The 20,899-nt window shown below is 42.2% G+C and overlaps 1 protein-coding gene and 1 long non-coding RNA gene across 5 annotated transcripts; one reads left to right on the top strand and one right to left on the bottom strand.

The window, feature by feature from the left end:
• The first annotated feature begins 205 nt into the window (after window positions 1-205).
• Window positions 206-20,698, top strand: LOC106582147 (splicing factor U2AF 35 kDa subunit). Of its 4 annotated transcripts, XM_014164928.3 has the most exons (9): window positions 392-458; window positions 10,226-10,313; window positions 15,461-15,527; window positions 17,433-17,499; window positions 18,436-18,485; window positions 18,738-18,836; window positions 18,987-19,120; window positions 19,372-19,467; window positions 19,636-20,698. In XM_014164928.3, the coding sequence occupies exons 5-9, from the start codon at window positions 18,456-18,458 to the stop codon at window positions 19,769-19,771; spliced, it is 495 nt and encodes a 164-aa protein (XP_014020403.1). In that variant the 5' UTR covers window positions 392-458; window positions 10,226-10,313; window positions 15,461-15,527; window positions 17,433-17,499; window positions 18,436-18,455; the 3' UTR covers window positions 19,772-20,698. The 4 variants fall into 4 exon arrangements, with proteins under 4 accessions (XP_014020400.1, XP_014020401.1, XP_014020403.1 ...); XM_014164925.3 differs by lacking the exon at window positions 15,461-15,527 and having other exon boundaries at window positions 206-458; XM_014164926.3 differs by lacking the exon at window positions 17,433-17,499 and having other exon boundaries at window positions 206-458.
• LOC145862571 (uncharacterized) lies at window positions 3,230-5,003 on the bottom strand. The gene is made up of 3 exons (XR_014382029.1): window positions 4,656-5,003; window positions 4,459-4,539; window positions 3,230-3,530 (listed from the first exon to the last, which is right to left on the bottom strand). It is a non-coding gene; the product is annotated as an uncharacterized LOC145862571 (long non-coding RNA).
• Window positions 20,699-20,899: the final 201 nt, after the last annotated feature.

Below are 20,899 nucleotides of genomic sequence, written 5' to 3'. Positions count from 1 at the left end.
AGCGAGATCCTATTGGCGCCTTGTAGCATATATTTGCATGGTTCCGTTAAGAAAAAAAGTGCGCGTGTACACAAACTCCATTCGACTTTGCACTCCTAGACAACGAAATAAAATAAAAACTTTGGCAAAGCTTCAAGTCCATAAAACTTAGTGCACTGTGTTCGTAATATATTATAGTTTTGGGAACAGACACATGTATTGAGATCAGATGTTTAATTGATGAGGAAATTGGCAGAATGTTGGCCTAGTTCCATCCACTACCCGCTACTGGACTTCCTCTCACTACCATATTTGGTGGTGAGAAAACGTTCTAAACCGATGCTTCAGCTTTATAGCCCATTTGACGTGTCTGGGTTACCCTTTCTGTCGGTGGTCCACATTTTACACTCTTTGGTTTAGACGACATAATCGAAAATGGCGGAATACCTGGCGTCCATTTTCGGTACAGAGAAAGATAAGTGAGTAAAATGTTCTTATAGGCTTGCTTATTTGGTCAAACAGTCACACGATCTAGGCCTACGATAACTTTCGCGTTGCATTATGCTGTCTAGGCTACTTACCTATGATATATCATGCAGCATTAGAAGTTGTGAAACGTTAATGTGTTAGCGTCTAGTGTAGCTAGCTAACATTAGCATGGGGTAACATGTTGTTTGAACGTATGCACCGACCGTTCTTTTATAGCTCAGTGGTGTGCACAGATGGATAAGGGATCTTTGATGTGTGTGTGCTGAGCAGTTTGTCAGTCCCAACTCTCTAAAATGTGCATTAACTATATTACTGAAGTTAGCTAGATACCCTGTTAGACAATGTAGGCTTGGCTTGGGGCATTATTTCGTCTGAGACCGGGGAAACACGGGCAACTTTCTCTCTGCCAAATTAGCCAGCTAGGCTAGCTATACTAATTATTTATTTAATCTGTGGCTATACATTCAGTAACTAGGTAACGATAACTAGTTAGCTAGTTCCAAGTCCCAAATTCCTCCACTGATGCCCATGTTGTGTAACCAAGTTAAATAAATTGAGACGATAAGGTAACTAGGCCGTTCACAATTTATTAACGTTAGTTGTTATGGGCCCTAATTATACCAAGGTAAAGTTGGTTTTATAGTCACACATTCGGACATTCAACAGACATTAGCCAAAAGCCATTTAAAATGGGTAAAAAAAAAAAAAAAAACGAATTAATTGTCACACAAAAATAGATATGCTTTATTCTATTTATTATATTAATGTCTAGCATACTTTTACAACCTTTGTTTTGACTTGATAGAAATGCATAACATCTACAAAATGCCATTTAAAGCTATATAAGTCTAACATTTTCACTGATTATGACAATCGTCAAACTAGGTATGATTTATTCTATAAATGTCCAGTATACTTTTACAACCTTTGCTTTGAGTAGAAATTCCAGTTTTGATAGAAATACATAAGATCTATCAGGGTTATCCTTGTATTATTTCTCTGTTCTATTATCATTACATTTTATTATTCTACTATGAGAGACACTAGATACATACTATTACAGTTATTCACTTTAATAGGTACACGCGTATCTGGCACAAGTCACGATTAAACTGATTTGGATTTCAAAGACTGACATTATTTTGACCTTTTTTTAATTTGACCTTTATTTAACTAGGCAAGTCAGTTAAGAACAAATTCTTATTTACAATGACGGCTGCTGGGGAACAGTGGGATAACTACCTTGTTCAGGGGCAGAACGACAGATTTTTACCTTGTCAGCTCGGGGATTTGATCCAGCAACCTTTCAAATAAATAAGGGAACATGCTCAATTTGGTTTAAATAATACAAAAACACAGTGTTGGAGAAGAAAGTAAAAGTGCAATACCTGCCATGTAAAAAAGCTACCGTTTAAGTTCCATGCTCAGAACATGAGAACATATTTTTTTTTACATTTTAGTCATTTAGCAGACGCTCTTATCCAGAGCGACTTACAAATTGGTGCATTCACCTATAATATCCAGTGGAACAACCACTTTACAATAGTGCATCTAAATCTTTTAAGGGGGGGGGTTAGAAGGATTACTTAATCCTATCCCAGGTATTCCTTGAAGAGGTGGGGTTTCAGGTGTCTCCGGAAGGTAGTGATTGACTCCGCTGTCCTGGCGTCGTGAGGGAGCTTGTTCCACCATTGGGGTGCCAGAGCAGCGAACAGTTTTGACTGGGCTGAGCGGGAACTGTGCTTCCTCAGAGGTAGGGAGGCGAGCAGGCCAGAGGTGGATGAACGGAGTGCCCTTGTTTGGGTGTAGGGCCTGATCAGAGCCTGAAGGTACGGAGGTGCCGTTCCCCTCACAGCTCCGTAGGCAAGCACCATGGTCTTGTAGCGGATGCGAGCTTCGACTGGAAGCCAGTGGAGAGAGCGGAGGAGCGGGGTGACGTGAGAGAACTTGGGAAGGTTGAACACCAGACGGGCTGCGGCGTTCTGGATGAGTTGTAGGGGTTTAATGGCACAGGCAGGGAGCCCAGCCAACAGCGAGTTGCAATAATCCAGACGGGAGATGACAAGTGCAAGGATTAAGGCCTGCGCCGCTTCCTGTGTGAGGCAGGGTCGTACTCTGCGAATGTTGTAGAGCATGAACCTACAGGATCGGGTCACCACCTTGATGTTGGTGGAGAACGACAGGGTGTTGTCCAGGGTCACGCCAAGGCTCTTAGCACTCTGGGAGGAGGACACAAGGGAGTTGTCAACCGTGATGGCGAGATCATGGAACGGGCAGTCCTTCCCCGGGAGGAAGAGCAGCTCCGTCTTGCCGAGGTTCAGCTTGAGGTGGTGATCCGTCATCCACACTGATATGTCTGCCAGACATGCAGAGATGCGATTCGCCACCTGGTTGTCAGAAGGGGGAAAGGAGAAGATTAATTGTGTGTCATCTGCATAGCAATGATATGAGAGACCATGTGAGGATATGACAGAGCCAAGTGACTTGGTGTATAGCGAGAATAGGAGTGGGCCAAGAACAGAGCCCTGGGGGACACCAGTGGTGAGAGCACATGGTGCGGAGACAGATTCTCGCCACGCCACCTGGTAGGAGCGACCTGTCAGGTAGGACGCAATCCAAGCGTGCGCGGTGCCGGAGATGCCCAGCTCGGAGAGGGTGGAGAGGAGGATCTGATGGTTCACGGTATCAAAGGCAGCAGATAGGTCTAGAAGGATGAGAGCAGAGGAGAGAGAGTTAGCTTTAGCAGTGCGGAGAGCCTCCGTGACACAGAGAAGAGCAGTCTCAGTTGAATGCCCAGTCTTGAAACCTGACTGATTAGGATCAAGAAGGTCATTCTGAGAGAGATAGCAAGAGAGCTGGCCAAGGACGGCGCGTTCAAGAGTTTTGGAGAGAAAGGAAAGAAGGGATACTGGTCTGTAGTTGTTGACATCGGAGGGATCGAGTGTAGGTTTTTTCAGAAGGGGTGCAACTCTCGCTCTCTTGAAGACGGAAGGGACGTAGCCAGCGGTCAAGGATGAGTTGATGAGCGGGGTGAGGTAGGGGAGAAGGTCTCCGGAAATGGTCTGGAGAAGAGAGGAGGGGATAGGGTCAAGTGGGCAGGTTGTTGGGCGGCCGGCCGGCACAAGACGCGAGATTTCATCTGGAGAGAGAGGGGAGAAAGAGGTCAAAGCACAGGGTAGGGCAGTGTGAGCAGGACCAGCAGTGTCGTTTGACTTAGCAAACGAGGATCGGATGTCGTCAACCTTCTTTTCAAAATGGTTGACGAAGTCATCCGCAGAGAGGGAGGAGGGGGGGGGGGAGGGGGAGGAGGATTCAGGAGGGAGGAGAAGGTAGCAAAGAGCTTCCTAGGGTTAGAGGCAGATGCTTGGAGTTTAGAGTGGTAGAAAGTGGCTTTAGCAGCAGAGACAGAAGAGGAAAATGTAGAGAGGAGGGAGTGAAAGGATGCCAGGTCCGCAGGGAGGCGAGTTTTCCTCCATTTCCGCTCGGCTGCCCGGAGCCCTGTTCTGTGAGCTCGCAGTGAGTCGTCGAGCCACGGAGCAGGAGGGGAGGACCGAGCCGGCCTGGAGGATAGGGGACAGAGGATATCAAAGGATACAGAGAGGGAGGAGAGGAGGGTTGAGGAGGCAGAATCAGGAGATAGGTTGGAGAAGGTTAGAGCAGAGGGAAGAGATGATAGGATGGAAGAGGAGAGAGTAGCGGGGGAGAGAGAGCGAAGGTTGGGATGGCGCAATACCATCCGAGTAGGGGCAGAGTGAGAAGTGTTGGATGAGAGCGAGAGGGAAAAGGATACAAGGTAGTGGTCGGAGACTTGGAGGGGAGTTGCAATGAGATTAGTGGAAGAACAGCATCTAGTAAAGATGAGGTCAAGCGTATTGCCTGCCTTGTGAGTAGGGGGGGAAGGTGAGAGGGTGAGGTCGAAAGAGGAGAGGAGTGGAAAGAAGGAGGCAGAGAGGAATGAGTCGAAGGTAGACGTGGGGAGGTTAAAGTCACCCAGAACTGTGAGAGGTGAGCCATCCTCAGGAAAGGAACTTATCAAGGCGTCAAGCTCATTGATGAACTCTCCAAGGGAACCTGGAGCGCGATAAATGATAAGGATGTTAAGCTTGAAAGGGCTGGTAACTGTGACAGCATGGAATTCAAATGAGGAGATAGACAGATGGGTCAGGGGAGAAAGAGAGAATGTCAACTTGGGAGAGATGAGGATTCCAGTGCCACCACCCCGCTGGCTCGATGCTCTAGGGGTATGCGAGAACACGTAGTCAGACGAGGAGAGAGCAGTAGGAGTAGCAGTGTTATCTGTGGTGATCCATGTTTCCGTCAGCGCCAGGAAGTCTAGGGACTGGAGGGTAGCATAGGCTGAGATGAACTCAGCCTTGTTGGCCGCAGACCGGCAGTTCCAGAGGCTGCCGGAGACCTGGAACTCCACGTGGGTCGTGCGCGCTGGGACCAGCAGGTTAGAGTGGCAGCGGCCACGCGGTGTGGAGCGTTTGTATGGCCTGTGCAGAGGAGAGAGAACAGGGATAGGCAGACACATAGTAGACAAGCTACAGAAGAGGCTACGCTAATGCAAATGAGATTGGAGTGACAAGTGGACTACACGTCTCGAATGTTCAGGAAGTTAAGCTTACGTTGCAAAAATGTTATTGACTAAAATGATACAGTACTGCTGGCTGGTGGAGTAGGCTAGCTAGCAGTGGCTGCGTTGTTGACTTTGAACGTGTAGCTGAAAGCTGGTGGTTCAATATTCCTAGTTAAGAAATTTTAGGTTGTAGTTATTATAGGAATTATGACGCGTCGACTGTTTCTCTCTATACCATTTGTATTTCATATACCTTTGACTATTGGATTTTCTACTAGGCACTTTAGTATTGCCAGCCTATTCTCAGGAGTTTAGGCTTGAAATCATAAACAGTGCTGTGACGCAAGCATTGCTAAGAGCTGCTGGCAAACGCAGTAAAGTTTGAATGAATGCTTACGAGCCTGCTGCCGCCTACCACCGCTCAGTCAGACTGCTCTATCAAATCATAGACTTAATTATAATACAATAAACACAGAAATACGAGCCGTTTTTATCATTAATATGGTCAAATCCGGAAACTATAATTTCGAAAACAAAACATGTATTCCTTCAGTGAAGTACAGAACCGTTCTGTATTTTATAGAATGGGCAGCAACCCTAAGTAAATATTGCTGTTACATTGCACAACCTTCGATGTTATGTCATAATTATGGAAAATTCAGGAAAATTAGTTCACAACGAGCAGGCGGCCCAAACTGTTGCATATACCATGACTCTGCGTGCAATGAACGCAAGAGAAGTGACACAATTTCCCTTGTTAATATTGCCTGCAAACATGAATTTATTTTAACTAAATATGCAGGTCTAAAAAAATATTCGTCTGTGTATTGATTTTAAGAAAGGCGTTGTTTATGGTTAGGTACATTCGTGCAACAATTGTGCTTTTTTCGCAAATGCGCTTTTGTTAAATCGTCCCCCGTTTGACGAAGTAGGCTGTGATTCAATGATAAATTAACAGGCACCGGATTGATTATATGCAACGCAGGACAAGCTAGTTAACCTAGTAATATCATCAACCATGTGTAGTTAACTAGTGTTTGTGAAGATTGATTTTTTTTTTTTTATATATATAAAATAAGTTTAATGCTAACTAGCAACTTACCTTGGCTCCTTGCTGCACTCGCTTAACAGGTGGTCAGTCTGCCACGCAGATTCCTCGTGGAATGCAATATAATCGGCGTCCAAAAAGGCCCTAATTAATCGGTCGACCTCTAATATAATTTATATTGCCTGAATACTCAACGATGATTGACACCTCAGTTACAGTTGAAGTCGGAAGTTTACATACACCTTAGCCAAATACGTTTAAACTCAGTTTTTGACAATTCCTGACATTTAATCCTAGTAAAAATTCCCGGTCTTAGGTCAGTTAGATCACCACTTTATTTTAAGAATGTGAAATGTCAGAATAATACTACAGAGAATGATTCATTTCAGCTTTTATTTCTTTCATCACATTCTCAGTGAGTCAGAACTTTACATACACTCAATTTGTTTTTGGTAGCATTGCATTTAAATTGTTTAACTTCGGTCAAATGTTTCGAGTAGCCATCCACAAGCTTCCCACAATAAGTTGGGTGAATTTTGGCCCATTCCTCCTGACAGAGCTGGTGTAACGGAGTCAGGTTTGTAGGCCTCCTTGCTCCCACACGCTTTTTCAGTTCTGCCCACAAATTTTCTATAGGATTGAGGTCAGGGCTTTGTGATGGCCACTCCAGTACCTTGACTTTGTTGTCTTTAAGCCATTTTGCCACAACTTCGGAAGTATGCTTGGGGTCATTGTCCATTTGGAAGACCCATTTGCGACCAAGCTTTAACTTCCTGACTGATGTCTTGAGATGTTGCTTCAATATATCCACATAATTTTCCTCCCTCGTGATGCCATCTATTTTGTGACGTGTACCAGTCCCTCCTGCAGCAAATCACCCCTACAACATGATGCTGCCACCCATGTTCTTCACGGTTGGGATGGTGTTCTTCAGCTTGCAAGCCTCCCCCTTTTTCCTCCAAACATAACGATGGTCATTATGGCCAAACAGTTCTATTTTTGTTTCATCAGACCAGAGGACATTAACAAAAAACAAAAAAAACCTGCGATCTTTGTCCCTATGTGCAGTTGCAACCCGTAGTCTGGCTTTTTTATGGCGGTTTTGGAGCAGTGGCTTCTTCCTTGCTGAGCGGCCTTTCAGGTTATGTCGATATAGGACTTGTTTTACTGTGGATATAGATACTTCTGTACCTGTTTCCTCCAGCATCTTCACAAGGTCCTTTGCAGTTGTTCTGGGATTGATTTGCACTTTTCACACCAAAGTACGTTCATCTCTAGGAGACAGAACGCGTCTCCTTCCTGAGCGGTATGATGGCTGCGTGGTCCCATGGTGTTTATACTTGCGTACTATTGTTTGTACAGATGAACGTGGTACCTTCAGGCGTTTGGAAATTGCTCCCAAGGATGAACCAGACTTGTGGAGGTCTACATTTTTTCCCCCTGAGGTCTTTGCTGATTTCTTTTGATTTTCCCATGATGTCAAGCAAAAAGGCACTGAGTTTGAAGGTAGGCCTTGAAAGACATCCACAGGTACACCTCCAATTGACTAGAATTATGTCAATTGGTCTATCAGAAGTTTCTAAAGCCATGACATCATTTTCAGGAATTTTCCAAGCTGTTTAAAGGCACAGTCAACTTAGTGTATGTAAACTTCTGACCCACTGGAATTGTGATACAGTGAATTATAAGTGAAATAATCTGTCTGTAAACAATTGTTGGAAAAATTACTTGTCATGCACAAAGTAGATGTCCTAACCGACTTGCCAAAACTATAGTTTGTTAAAACTTCTTATGGATCAAATCCCGTTAACGGGATCGATTTGACAACATCCGGTGAAATGGCAGAGCGCCAAATTCAAATAAAATTATTAGAAATATTTAACTTTCATACAAGTGCAATACACAAAATTAAAGCTTTACTTCTTGTTAATCTAGCCACCATGTCAGATTTCAAAGGCTTTACGGCGAAAGCAAACCATGCTATTATCTGAGGACAGCACCCTATCAATCAACCACAGACAATCATATTTCATACCGCCAGGCGCGACACAAAAGTCAGAAAAAGCGATATAATTCATGACTTTGACGAGCTTCTTCTGTTGACACTCCAATATGTCCCATAAACATCACAAATGGTCCTTTTGTTCGATTAAGTCTGTCGTTATATATCCAAAATGTCCATTTATTTGACGCGTTTGATCCAGAAAAACACCGGTTCCAACTCACACAACATGACTACAAAATATCTTATAAGTTACCTGTAATCTTTGTCCAAACATTTCAAACAACTTTCCTAATACAACTTTAGGTATTTTTTTACGTAAATAATCGATAAAATTTAAGACGGGATAAACTGCATTCAATACCGGAGGAAAACAAAGTGGAGTGTGCTTTTCAGGTCACGTGCCTCTATCAAACAGTACACTTCACTCGACCCTCGTTCTGAACAGGGCTACTTCTTCATTACACAAAGGAAAAACATCAACCAATTTCTAAAGACTGTTGACATCCAGTGGAAGCGATGGGAACTGCAAGCAACTGCCTTAGAATTCTAGATTCCCAAAGAAAACCCATTGAAAACAGTGACTTCAACAAAAAATGAACTTCATGGATGGTTTGTCCTCTGGGTTTCGCTTGCCAAATAAGTTCTGTTATACTCAGACATCATTCAAACAGTTTTAGAAACTTCAGAGTGTTTTCTATCAAAATCTACTAATAATATGCATATCCTATCTTCTGGGCCTGAGTAGCAGGCAGTTTACTTTGGGCACACTTTTCATCCAGATGTGAAAATAGCGCCCCCAAGCCATAAGAAGTTAACAAGAAATTTGTGGAGTGGTTGAAAAATGAGTTTTAATGACTCCAACCTAAGTGTATGTAAACTTCTGACTTCAACTGTATGTGTGCTTCTGTCAGGGTTGTGGTCAAATGCATGTCAATTTAGCAATTGAACAAAAATCCAATTTAATTAGAAAATGTTCCTAATTGCAAAAGCGTGTAACAGAATTTGGGTATTCCAGAACTGTAATTTACATGTTAATAAAGATAACCTTGTTTTATTTTTATAATACTGCAGATATAATGCTCCGTGTGCCAGCGATGGTACCATTCAGCTTGTCTAGGGATGACAAAGGACTTTAACAAAACCAAAATAGATAATAATTTGCTGTTTAAATTAGACACGTATAAATAAAGGACTGTTGTGCCTTGTAACTACTTTAAAATGTGGAACTGTTGCACTAAAAATGCAGACATTGATTTGGAATACAATTTAACATTGTAAACATTGTCTAACTTTATATAGAACAAATGGCACTTAAACATTTTAAAGTTATTGCAAGTGATTCATTTTTTTCTGAGACAATCACTGAATTAGTTATTGATTTCTTCATCTTTAAATGCAATATTTGAGATTTTTTGGGGGTATTTCTATGAAATCAAAACTGGAATTTCTACTCAAAGCCAAGAATAAATCATACCCAGTTTGATGTTTCTGTGACAAACGGTGAATTAGTTATTGATTTATACCGCTTTAAACAGCATTTTATGTATTTCTATAAAATCAAAACTGGAATTTTTACTCAAAGCAAAGGTTGTAAAAGTATACTAGACATTTATAGAGTAAATCATACCTAGTTTGATTCTGTCATCATTGAAAACATTTTATGTAGCTTTAAATGGCATTTTATAAATATGTATTTCTATCAAGTCAAAACTGGAATTATTCCTCAAAACACAGGTTGTAAAAGTATGCTAGATGTTTTTGAATAATATCTAGTTTTATGTTTCTGTGACAATCAATTTATTAGTTATTTATTTTTAAAATTTTAAATGGCGTTTGGCGAATGTCTGAATGTCTGTTGAATGTCAATGTCCGAATGTGTGAATATAAAACCAACTTTACCTCGGTCCTAGTTATACTATCTGATCTAGCTAGCTATTGTGACTGTTAAATCCAATGCAATTTGACTTTGAACATGCTGCTGTTTTCCAAACTTTAGCACTTGATGGAAAGTTGCACATTTCATTTAATTTTCATCTGGGTACATGAGTGAAAACTCATGTACCTAGCTAGTTATACATTTCAGGACTGTTTAGCTAGCTATTTATCAGCATTTTTCGTCCTTCAGGGTGAACTGTTCTTTCTACTTTAAAATTGGTGCCTGCCGCCATGGTGACCGATGCTCCAGATTACATAATAAACCAACTTTCAGCCAGGTAAGTCAATTTAGTAAAGCAAACTTGTTTCAAATATTTGCTTCTACCAGATGTGCTGCATGAAAGGGAATAGCATGTGTAAAACTTCTCCTGCCAAGATGAAGTGGTTGTCATGTTCTAGGCTGGTTTGACAAATGGTAACCTCTCGTGGAACTATGCTGCATGACCAAATTATGTGATATTTTAGTTCTGGTTTAACCAAGATTATTCAAATGGCCATTATCTTTGATCCAGTGATTTGATGCTTTGTTTAGCTTGTTCTTCTAAACAGAGATTGGAAAGGTTTATCAGCACTGGTTTTCAGATAGTGAAACAAAATAGTGTAATTGATTAACATTGAATTGGAGTGTTATTCAATGTTGTCTGAATAACCCTTTCCCCCACCATTAACATATATTTTGATTCATTCTAGCAGAGAGATGGATGTGTGCTTGTGTATGTGGGCTTCATTGTGCATCAGCTGATTCCCTTTGATGAAAACAGAAGGGCTTGTCAATAATCCTCTTGAATAATAACACTACTAAAATATGAAAGTTATAAGTTTGAATGTAGATCACTAAATACTGTACAAGTTAGTGTCCTAAATATATGAAACAGGAAGTCTGTTTTATGCAGCTATCTTACTTACACAAGCACAGCGATATTCACACTTCCTCCATTTTTGGTGGTCCAAGCCTGTTCAGCGGCCTCGCGTCGAATATCCAAAGCATTTCTTGCATCCCGCGTCTCAGTATACGAGACAAAAACATCTCAAACGACAGTGTCTCCTTGCCTTACCGTTTTTCTTTAACTAGTCCATCATAAATTAACAGGTACTTTTTCCAACGCCAATAGGACAAATCATTTCTAATCTTAGTAGGGCCAGGATGATACCAGTATCGCGATACTTGTAGTGTCGTGGCAAGGAAACAAAACAAAAAGCTGATTTTAACTTCTTCAGGAAAACAGCCCTAAGGTTGGAAACTAACATCATTATGGTGTCATTCAGAGTCACATAAAACATTTTCCCCAAGCTATAGCACACCATATTTTACATACAGCAGGTTTTTAAAGGACCAAAGAGGTTGGTCTGCTTTTGTTTACATTTTTGCCAAGGATAACATATTGCAATACTGGCATTGTCACAACCCTAATTTTTAGGGAAAGGTCTGCCCTGAATCTAGGTCATCCTCTCCTCCATCCCTTTCACTTGGTCACATTTTAAATATCTAAATAGCCAGAGAACTTGAATTGAGAGCTAGATTCAACCGGGGGTCCCATGAGTCGGTGTCTTACACTCCCTTACTTATGTTTTTGGACAGTAATGCTATTTTCTATTTTTGTACATTTGTCTCTACTCCAGCATTTTAGATGTTGAGGGCATTTTCATACATATCTGATTTATGTATGTAGGCTAGTTGAGAACAAGTTCTCATTTGCAACTGCGACCTGGCCAAGATAAAGCAAAGCAGTTTGACACACAACAACACAGTTACACATGGAATAAACAAACATACAATTATACAGCATGTGCAAATGAGGTAGGATAAGAGAGGTAAGGCAATAAATAGGCCATGGTGGCAAAGTAATTACAATATAGCAATTACACACTGGAGTGATAGATGTGCAGAAGATGAATGTGCAAGTTGAGATACTGGGGTGCAAAGGAGCAAGATAAATACAGTATGGGGATGAGGTAGATTGGATGGGCTATGTACAGGTGCAGTGATCTGTGAGCTGCTCTGACAGCTGGTGCTTAAAGCTAGTGAGGGAGGTAAGAGTCTCCAGCTTCAGAGATTTTTGCAGTTCGTTCCAGTCATTGGCAGCAGAGAACTGGAAGGAGAGGTGACCAAAGGAAGAATTTGCTTTGGGGGTGACCAGTGAAATATACCTGCTGGAGCGCATGCTACGGGTGGGTGCTGCTATGGTGACCAGTGAGCTGAGAAGGCGGGGCTTTACCTACCAGAGACTTGTAGATAACCTGGAGCCAGTGGGTTTGGCGACGAGTATGAAGCGAGTGCCAGCCAACGAGATCATGAACAATGACGAGTGAAAAAGTTGGAGGCGACAACAAAGCTTGCTAACCTCTCACCATTACCAATAATGGGGTAGATCAGCATTGTTTGGGGGGTATGATCTTTGTCCCTCTAACTTTCTCACTCATCATCATTCACAATTTCATTCATGATTATCTGTAATTGTGGTAGCATTCACATTCATGTTGAGGCGTTAACAAACATCTATTTTTACTTACAATAAGTCACTCCAAATGACAATACATTATTCACCATTCACTTCCTGTTGGACAAAATATAATCTGAAACGCAACCAAAACAAACTAAAAATGCATCCAGCAAGTTTGTAGCATCACAAGCTTGATGTCATTGTGTGCAAGGAATACCGACCAAATATTAAACTTTTGACTACTTTAATACACTGTGACATTTGTTACATTTTCAAATGGGGGGGACTAGATCTATAAAGAGCTTTCATTTCTAAACAGTAAATCCGATGTGTAAAAAAAATACCCTCAAATAAAAGGTGATTCTATACTGTCACCTCATTTGAAACATTTGATCTCAAATCCAACATGCTGGAATATAGAGCCAAATTAAAAATGTTAGCATCACTATCCACACACGTGTACGTAGTGGAGTGTAATTCAGAAACAAATCTTTCTCTACACATAACATTGGATGAAAGGTGGCATGGCAATGCACTTCCTTCTGCATCTCCATTGTAATCGCTGGCCATGCCTTTTGCAAGAGATTCCATGCAGAAAGTTGCCTGCTTGAACAGACTGCAGATTGCTCTGGCCAACCTCTGTTAGATCTGACCTAGAGTGTGTTTTTGGCTCTTCTCTCCAGGTTGTTGGCCATCCTTTTTCGTTTTTTTGTCAGAGCTCAAACCATTTGGCTGGATTATTGACTTAGTCATGCGCCTGATGTCCCTCGTTGTAGGGATGTGACAACTAAAATTCCATGTGAATTCACAATGCAGCTTTGCTGCTGCTAGCAACTGTTTGGGTCTCATGGTGTGTCCCTGTCAGATGGTTAAGCTGGGCACCTGTACTACCTCGAGGGGTTGTGTTAAATGTGGAAGGCACATTTCAGTTGAATCCATTCAGTTGTGCAACTGACTAGGTATCCCCAACTGTTAACAATGATGGTGTAGTGGTGGACACTTCATTCCTTGTTTCCTTGAACGTGAACTCCTATTTCTGAGTGTCAATCAGAATCAACTCCTACGATTCAGTATTTTTGGTGTTTTGTTGCTGCACTTCCAACAACACAAACATGAGCATTTTGGTCATTTAGCAGACACACTGATACAGAGCAACTGACTGGAGCAATTAGGGTTCAGTGGCCTGTACACGGGCACATCAACATTTTTTTTTACCTAATCTGCTCAGGAATTCGAACCAGCGACCTTTCAGTTACTGGCCCAATGCTCTTAACTGCTAGGCTACCTGCCACATCTTTCATAGCGAGCTAGCGAGGGGTGGAGAGAGAGGAGAGGGATACGGTATAGGCAGGTCGGCCACCAGGCAGACAAGTCAGAACCGTGCACTAGGCTTATCTATTGGCAATCAAATGCTGTATCTCGCAATTTCTTGGCTTGCGATGTCTCGCAACTTCAGTAAAGCAGGGCTTGTCATCAATGAATAGGCTAGGATATTCTATACGCAACAGACCGAAGACCAAACACGCATATGTCTTGGTAATCTCTTGCATGCCAAATTCACCAAAATAGCCTCAAGTTTGCCTCTTTCTCTCTGGTTTTATTTAAATTGCACAACTTTCCCCATGCCTTTATAGCTGATACTATGGAAAATGTTTTGTGATAACTACACTGCAATTTATATCGAACAATTTCTTTCCGTTTGTTTTTATTTTCTTCTTATTTTTCTTAACGTTAACGATCCCAATTTGGTTTAAACGTTCACACCCCTACGTCGTTCCCTCCTATTAATACATATTGTGACTGCGTTCGACTAAACATGACTGAGTCACTGAACATCATTTCAGTCCTCTTTATCAACAGTAATCTCAAGCTTTGCAATAGCTATCACTTTTCCACCAGTTGGCCTACTCTCCGCAATGGGTTGTCTGAAGTGGTAGGATTTATCTGTGGCCCGTTCCCATCTCAAAGTAACATGTATCCCTGTCACTGAACAGATTATTAGAACATAGCACATACATACTCTAGGCTTTCTCTAGGTTTCCCTACAGCTCGCCTTGCCTGCATGGTACAGAGAAAAGACACAAACTCCCCAGTGTGTCCACCGGTCAAGCACGGACTCCTGCTTCATTTTGCCCTTACCCCTCCTACAGACTCAAGGTTCCTCTACATCCAGGGATTTGGTCTGCCCCCCTCCTATAGGTTCTAGGTATCGGGATTTGGTCCGCCCCCCTCCTATAGGTTCTAGGTATCGGGATTTGGTCCGCCCCCCCTCCTATAGGTTCTAGGTATCGGGATTTGGTCCGCCCCCCCTCCTATAGGTTCTAGGTATCGGGATTTGGTCCGCCCCCCCTCCTATAGGTTCTAGGTATCGGGATTTGGTCCGCCCCCCTCCTATAGGTTCTAGGTATCGGGATTTGGTCCGCCCCCTCCTATAGGTTCTAGGTATCGGGATTTGGTCCGCCCCCTCCTATAGGTTCTAGGTATCGGGATTTGGTCCGCCCCCCCTCCTATAGGTTCTAGGTATCGGGATTTGGTCCGCCCCCCTCCTATAGGTTCTAGGTATCGGGATTTGGTCCGCCCCCTCCTATAGGTTCTAGGTATCGGGATTTGGTCCGCCCCCCTCCTATAGGTTCTAGGTATCGGGATTTGGTCCGCCCCCCTCCTATAGGTTCTAGGTATCGGGATTTGGTCCGCCCCCCTCCTATAGGTTCTAGGTATCGGGATTTGGTCCGCCCCCCTCCTATAGGTTCTAGGTATCGGGATTTGGTCCGCCCCCTCCTATAGGTTCTAGGTATCGGGATTTCTTATTTTATTGATTAAACCTTTTCACATTTTAGCAAGAGGGGCCAAACAGTCCTCTACCTTCAGCACCACCTGTGGGTTAAAAATAAAGTCTGTTTTAGTTAGCTATATAGCCTATTTTTTGGGGGGGGTTTAGTTTTAGTATTTTTATAAACAATTTTTTTGATTTTTTCCCTCTGCAGACCATCGTGATTCAAAACATCTACCGTAACCCCCAAAACAGTGCGCAGACGGCCGACGGCTCCCACTGTAAGTGCCTCCGGTCCAGTCCTCTCAGCCCACCAGGTCATTCTAGCTCTCTCCCCCTCCTCAGATTTTAGGTCTGCGTCTCCACTGGCTTCCTGCAGGGCTTCGGAGGGTCTGTCTCAGCACTGGTAGCAGGGGGTACCACAACACTACCTCAACACTTTAGTATATCGCCATTCCAATAGATTTTTTTCAATAGATTTTTTAATCTGTTGCCGTTCAGGAGGTCTAGGTGTAGAATGACATGCTCTGATAGTGACATTGAAAAGGACTCAAAAAATGCCTTGATCCCCACAATTCACATCAAGTTATTATCCACAGGAAATCTCCTCATAGTACCTGTTTTCTAACAGTTATAGTGCACAGATGACTGACTGTCTTTTTCAGGCGCTTTCAGACAAGACCGACTGCCCTAGTGCCCAACATGCATTTGTGAATAGCTAGGTTTCCATCCAATTGGCGACATTTTATGCGAATATTCTAAAATCTGCATAAACCAATGTGCGCACTTTCCCCCATGAGATATTTTTCTGTTGCAGATAAAAGGCTGTGTGTGATGAGTGAACATAAAAATACCCTTTGCTGTTAAATGGGTTTCCATTGCATTCAACTCTACTGACGGTTTTCTCACAAGAGAACGTGCGTTATAGCCAGTGTGCCCACTCTGGTATTGGCACGTGCGCTCTAGCAGCGCTATCTGTGCACTGTTGGCTAGAGCGCGTGTATAGCCTACATGATTACATTATTATTATTATTATTATTATTATTATTATTATGGACAAAATAGTGAGATTATTTTTGTCAAACGGCAGCCAAGCATCGATCATCATGTCACCAGAATAAGACCCTCAGATATTTATTGAAAAGGAGCATCATGCTCATCACCTTGCACTTCCACCACCCTGTGAAGTTCATCATAATTTATTTCATCTGTAGTCTGATAAACTGCATGCTTTACCGACGAGTCGTAGTGGGAGGACCACACAACATGAAATCACGTGACTCCAAGTTTACTTTGATGTGATGGTTATTATATCAATATTTGCGCTTAAAAGCGTTTCCACCAACATTTCTCGCATTATTAATTTTACCAACACAAAAAGATCACACCTTGTGAAGCGTATTTTGTTTTGTCGACATTTGGAAAGTTAAATGAAAAATGTTTTTTTTTTTATCCGACATGCACTTTACTCGCATAAAAAGGTTGGATAAGAACCTGGTTAAAGACAGCAAAAAAATCTACATGAGTTACTGTCTAGACACAGAACAGTTTTGGATTTTAGTTTTTGCTCTTGCAATACTGCCGCCCCTATACGTTAGACTGATTGACGTCATCAGCCATATTGTAAATGTGTAAAGGGTACCCTGATGTTGAGCCCCGGCTAGCAGAGCTGATGCATTGCCACTCGCTTCCTCTAAGGTAAGTCGTGGGTTTGTGGTCTTGTTGCTGTCATGTATAACTGTTCTGTTTCTCAGCTGAGCAACTCAGAATGACTGGCAAAAAGTAACTTTTTAAAATGTATAAAAAGGAATAGATGATAACTAGTAATAAAAACATCTTGGCATCCAATCACCTATGATTCAGCAAGTTCTAGAGGTCATTTCAAGCCTCAATGACCTGGTATGTAATGTTTGGGTAGGCTACATTTTCGGTTGTATTGGATTTTCCATAGTCAAATATTGTCATGCTGAGATTTTCACTTCTTCCAGCTCCATCTCTTTCAGCGTGGACCAGTCCCATGGATCATCTTAACCTCTTTCAGTCATCACTTCCTACCCTGTTCTGGGCCTGGTTGGGGCACAAGTACACAGTTTTGAGGGAGGGGGATGGGAGTAAATGCACCTATTTAACTACCATTTTAGAAATCTGCCTGAAACTATCTCAAAAATGTACATTTTGTATTTCAGACCATTGCCCTCTTGAACATTTACCGTAACCCTCAAAACACAGCCCAGTCTGCCGATGGTTTGCGCTGTAAGTTTCCCACTTGTTAACAGGGACCTGTGGCACAAAATGTTATTTTATCTATCTCTTCATTCGCCCACACTTCCTTTTGGGGGTGACATCTTTCCTCTTATCTGACATGTTAAGATTTATCCCTTTAACATGATCAGTGATATACACTCTGCCCTTTAGTGCTGTAATATACATGTAATACAACAGGTACTAATGTTAAGTAAAACAAACCATGTATACTACCGTTCTGGTGCCATGTAGTCGGTGTAACTGAAATAGTCGAAATTATGTTTTGATGCATACAGTATGTTTCTATTAATTCAGAATCTAAGACGTATTCTAGGAAAACATTTTATTCATCATTGTTTCAACTACAGCTTCATTCACAAAACACTTAATTCTATTCTAGAGGTTAACCCTGCTCTAGTCTCAGGTGGTCAAACTAATTTAGGATACATTTTTAGTTTATTGTACAAAATGTGATATGACACATGGGGTGTGATTTTGGTGAGTTGAGTATGACTGACATTGTGTTTAGGCCCCAGTGAGTCCCATTCCTTAGCATCAATTGACGGCTATTATCTCAGTGCCAGAAACGTACCATTACTACTTAGCACTCACTGAATGTAACAAAAATGAGTCTCAAAAGACTCTGTTCTCTCAAAGGTCAAATGTCCAGTCTTACAGTCGTCCTTGGTGTGCAGAGGCACAATGAACATATTTTTCGCGTTGACCCTTTGCCTCCGGACAGTATTGTCTTTGCTGTCGTCCTTATTTCATATGTTCTGGACTGTGTGCTATTAGATTGAATAGATTTGTAATTCAGTTGTCCAGACTCCTAGGTGTTCAAAATATTTTTCTTGTGCATGTAGTTCATGAAACCACAATGCTGATGTCACCTGCTGTAACACGTTGAATGGTCCCTGATGTGAGTTTCTCCCCTGTGGCCACCAGGTGCCGTCAGTGATGTGGAGATGCAGGAGCACTATGACGAGTTCTTTGAGGTGAGTCAGTGATGCGGTAGTAAGCCCATTTGAATGGTGTGGATGATGCAATTCAGGTCTACCTTGCTTCTCTTCCCCCGCCACACAGCCCATGTGGGAATCATTGACAAAATACTGAAACAGAATAGAAATGTGTTTTGAGCATGTGTGGGGAAATCCACTTTGAATTCAAATCCATTTGAAACTTAGTGTCTGTATTCGCCCTTCTGTCTGTCAATCCCATTCTCTCTCCCTCGGTTTCTCTTGCTGTAGGAGGTCTTCACAGAGATGGAGGAGAAGTATGGAGAGGTGGAGGAGATGAACGTGTGCGATAACCTGGGAGACCATCTGGTTGGAAACGTATATGTGAAGGTGTGTCACTGACTGTGTGTAATGATGGGTTTTGTATACATTTGTTGACGAAAACGCGTCTTCCTCTTCTCATTCAATCACACTGTCATTCTCAGCCTCATTAGAACCTACATTTGCACACACACTAACTGGGTGATGGTCTCTGTGTAGTTCCGTCGTGAAGAAGACGCGGAGAAGGCAGTGATGGATCTGAATAACCGCTGGTTCAACGGTCAGCCCATCCACGCCGAGCTCTCTCCCGTTACCGACTTCAGAGAAGCCTGCTGCCGCCAGTACGAGATGGGGTCAGTACTCCACCGCAGGACCACACGCACACCATTTTCAGTTCAACATTGCATTAATGGTGACACCTACACAAATGTATTGTAATTAAGTTGGGTTATTTCAACTATATAAATGCTGTAGCAAGACTAATTCCTACCAATGGCACCAAATCCACATACCTTTCTCTTCGTTACACAGATTAGATTCCTTCATACAAGAGTTGCTGCCCCCCATCCCCAATGGACTAACTGAATTCCCTCTTTCTCTACAGGGAGTGCACTCGAGGAGGCTTCTGTAACTTCATGCACCTGAAGCCCATCTCTAGGGAGCTGAGGAGGGAGCTGTACGGACGCCGCAGGAAGAGGGGGTAAGCTCAGGCTCTGAGAGTCAACGCTAATCATAAAACTTATGCTGCTTTCAAGTGTTCTCCGGAATGCACGTTTCTGCCGTGATGATAAAGTTTTTCACGGGTGTTTGAGTGGGAAAGTTCTCATTTTAAGTTTAACTAGCTCCTTTTTTCCCCCCTCTTCCTCAGAGGGGGGCATCATTCTCGCTCCCGTTCCAGGGAACGTCGTTCGCGCTCGAGGGACAGAGGAAGGGGAGGAGGTGGAGGTGGACGCGACCGCGAGAGAAGGCGCTCCAGAGACAGAGAACGCTCTGGAAGATTCTAAACCGAGCATCCACCAAACAGCCATCCTTCCCATCTCCATTATCACTCTCCATCCATCCCCAAATCACTCTATCCTTGCCTCCATTGCAGCCTATCAATTCACCCTTGGCCCTTTCATATAATTGTGTCCCAATGACCAAAATGAATTGGAAAATGTTGGACTTGTTTTTTTTTTCCTTATCATTTTTATTCAAGAAATGGAACACTTTCCTTTTCAATACAAAAAAAAAACTATGATTTGTACAAATTTCTTCTCACTTTCTTATAAAATAGTTACTCTGGAAAACAGAAAGTAATGTTTTTCTAGTGAACAGCAATGAGTAACTGTTACTTTTGCCTTGAGTCATCATTCTCTAGACTGGGCTTACTGTAAGTGAGGGAAGTTAAATACTTCCCATAGACTCCTCCATGATTCCCAGTAACTTGACTCCCTCAGCTAATTTCTCACTCAGAACATGCTCAGTTGTGAACTGGGTGTTCTCTTGGCTCAAAAAGACAGTTGCCATAGATATGAAGGATTATCTCCTAAACCATAACCATATCATATTCCTTTTTTCCAGTTTCCCATGCCAACACTTGCCTGTTTGGATTATGTCTAGAAGTACATATTGAATGCGTTGACCTGTAATTTTGGATAAATTGACTTGGCTGGAGAGAGAGGACTCAAGGCCATGGTGTGGTTGAAGTAACACATTTAATACAGAATTCTTCTGGGTACATGTATTTACATTCAATATGAGAATGACAAGAGTGCAAGCTGTCATCAAGGCAAAGGGTGTCTACTTTGAAGAATCTAAAATATATTTTGATTTGTTTAATACTCTTTTGGTTACTACATGATTCCATATGTTATTTCAAAGTTTTGATGTCTTCACTATTATGCTACAATGTAGAAAATAATAAAAATAAAGAAAAACCCTTGAATGAGTAGGTGTGTCCAAGCTTTTGACTGGTACTGTAAGTAGTTTCCATTCAGAATTGACAAAAGCACAGTGCCAGAGACAAGAATACTGCCCCAGATGCAGTATTTCATATGGAAAGTGAACATGAGGTGGATGCAAAGTCGGTGAAAGTCTCAACTTTCATTTCAAACAGAAACCAATGCTTTGTTCAGTGTGCGTTGGACTAC

The sequence above is a fragment of the Salmo salar genome, chromosome 21 (assembly GCF_965601325.2).
Source record: "Salmo salar chromosome 21, fSalSal1, whole genome shotgun sequence".
In the NCBI taxonomy this organism is placed as follows: domain Eukaryota; kingdom Metazoa; phylum Chordata; class Actinopteri; order Salmoniformes; family Salmonidae; genus Salmo; species Salmo salar.
The sequence above is the reverse complement of the archived record's forward strand: the minus strand, read 5'-3'. Positions and strand labels throughout refer to the sequence as shown.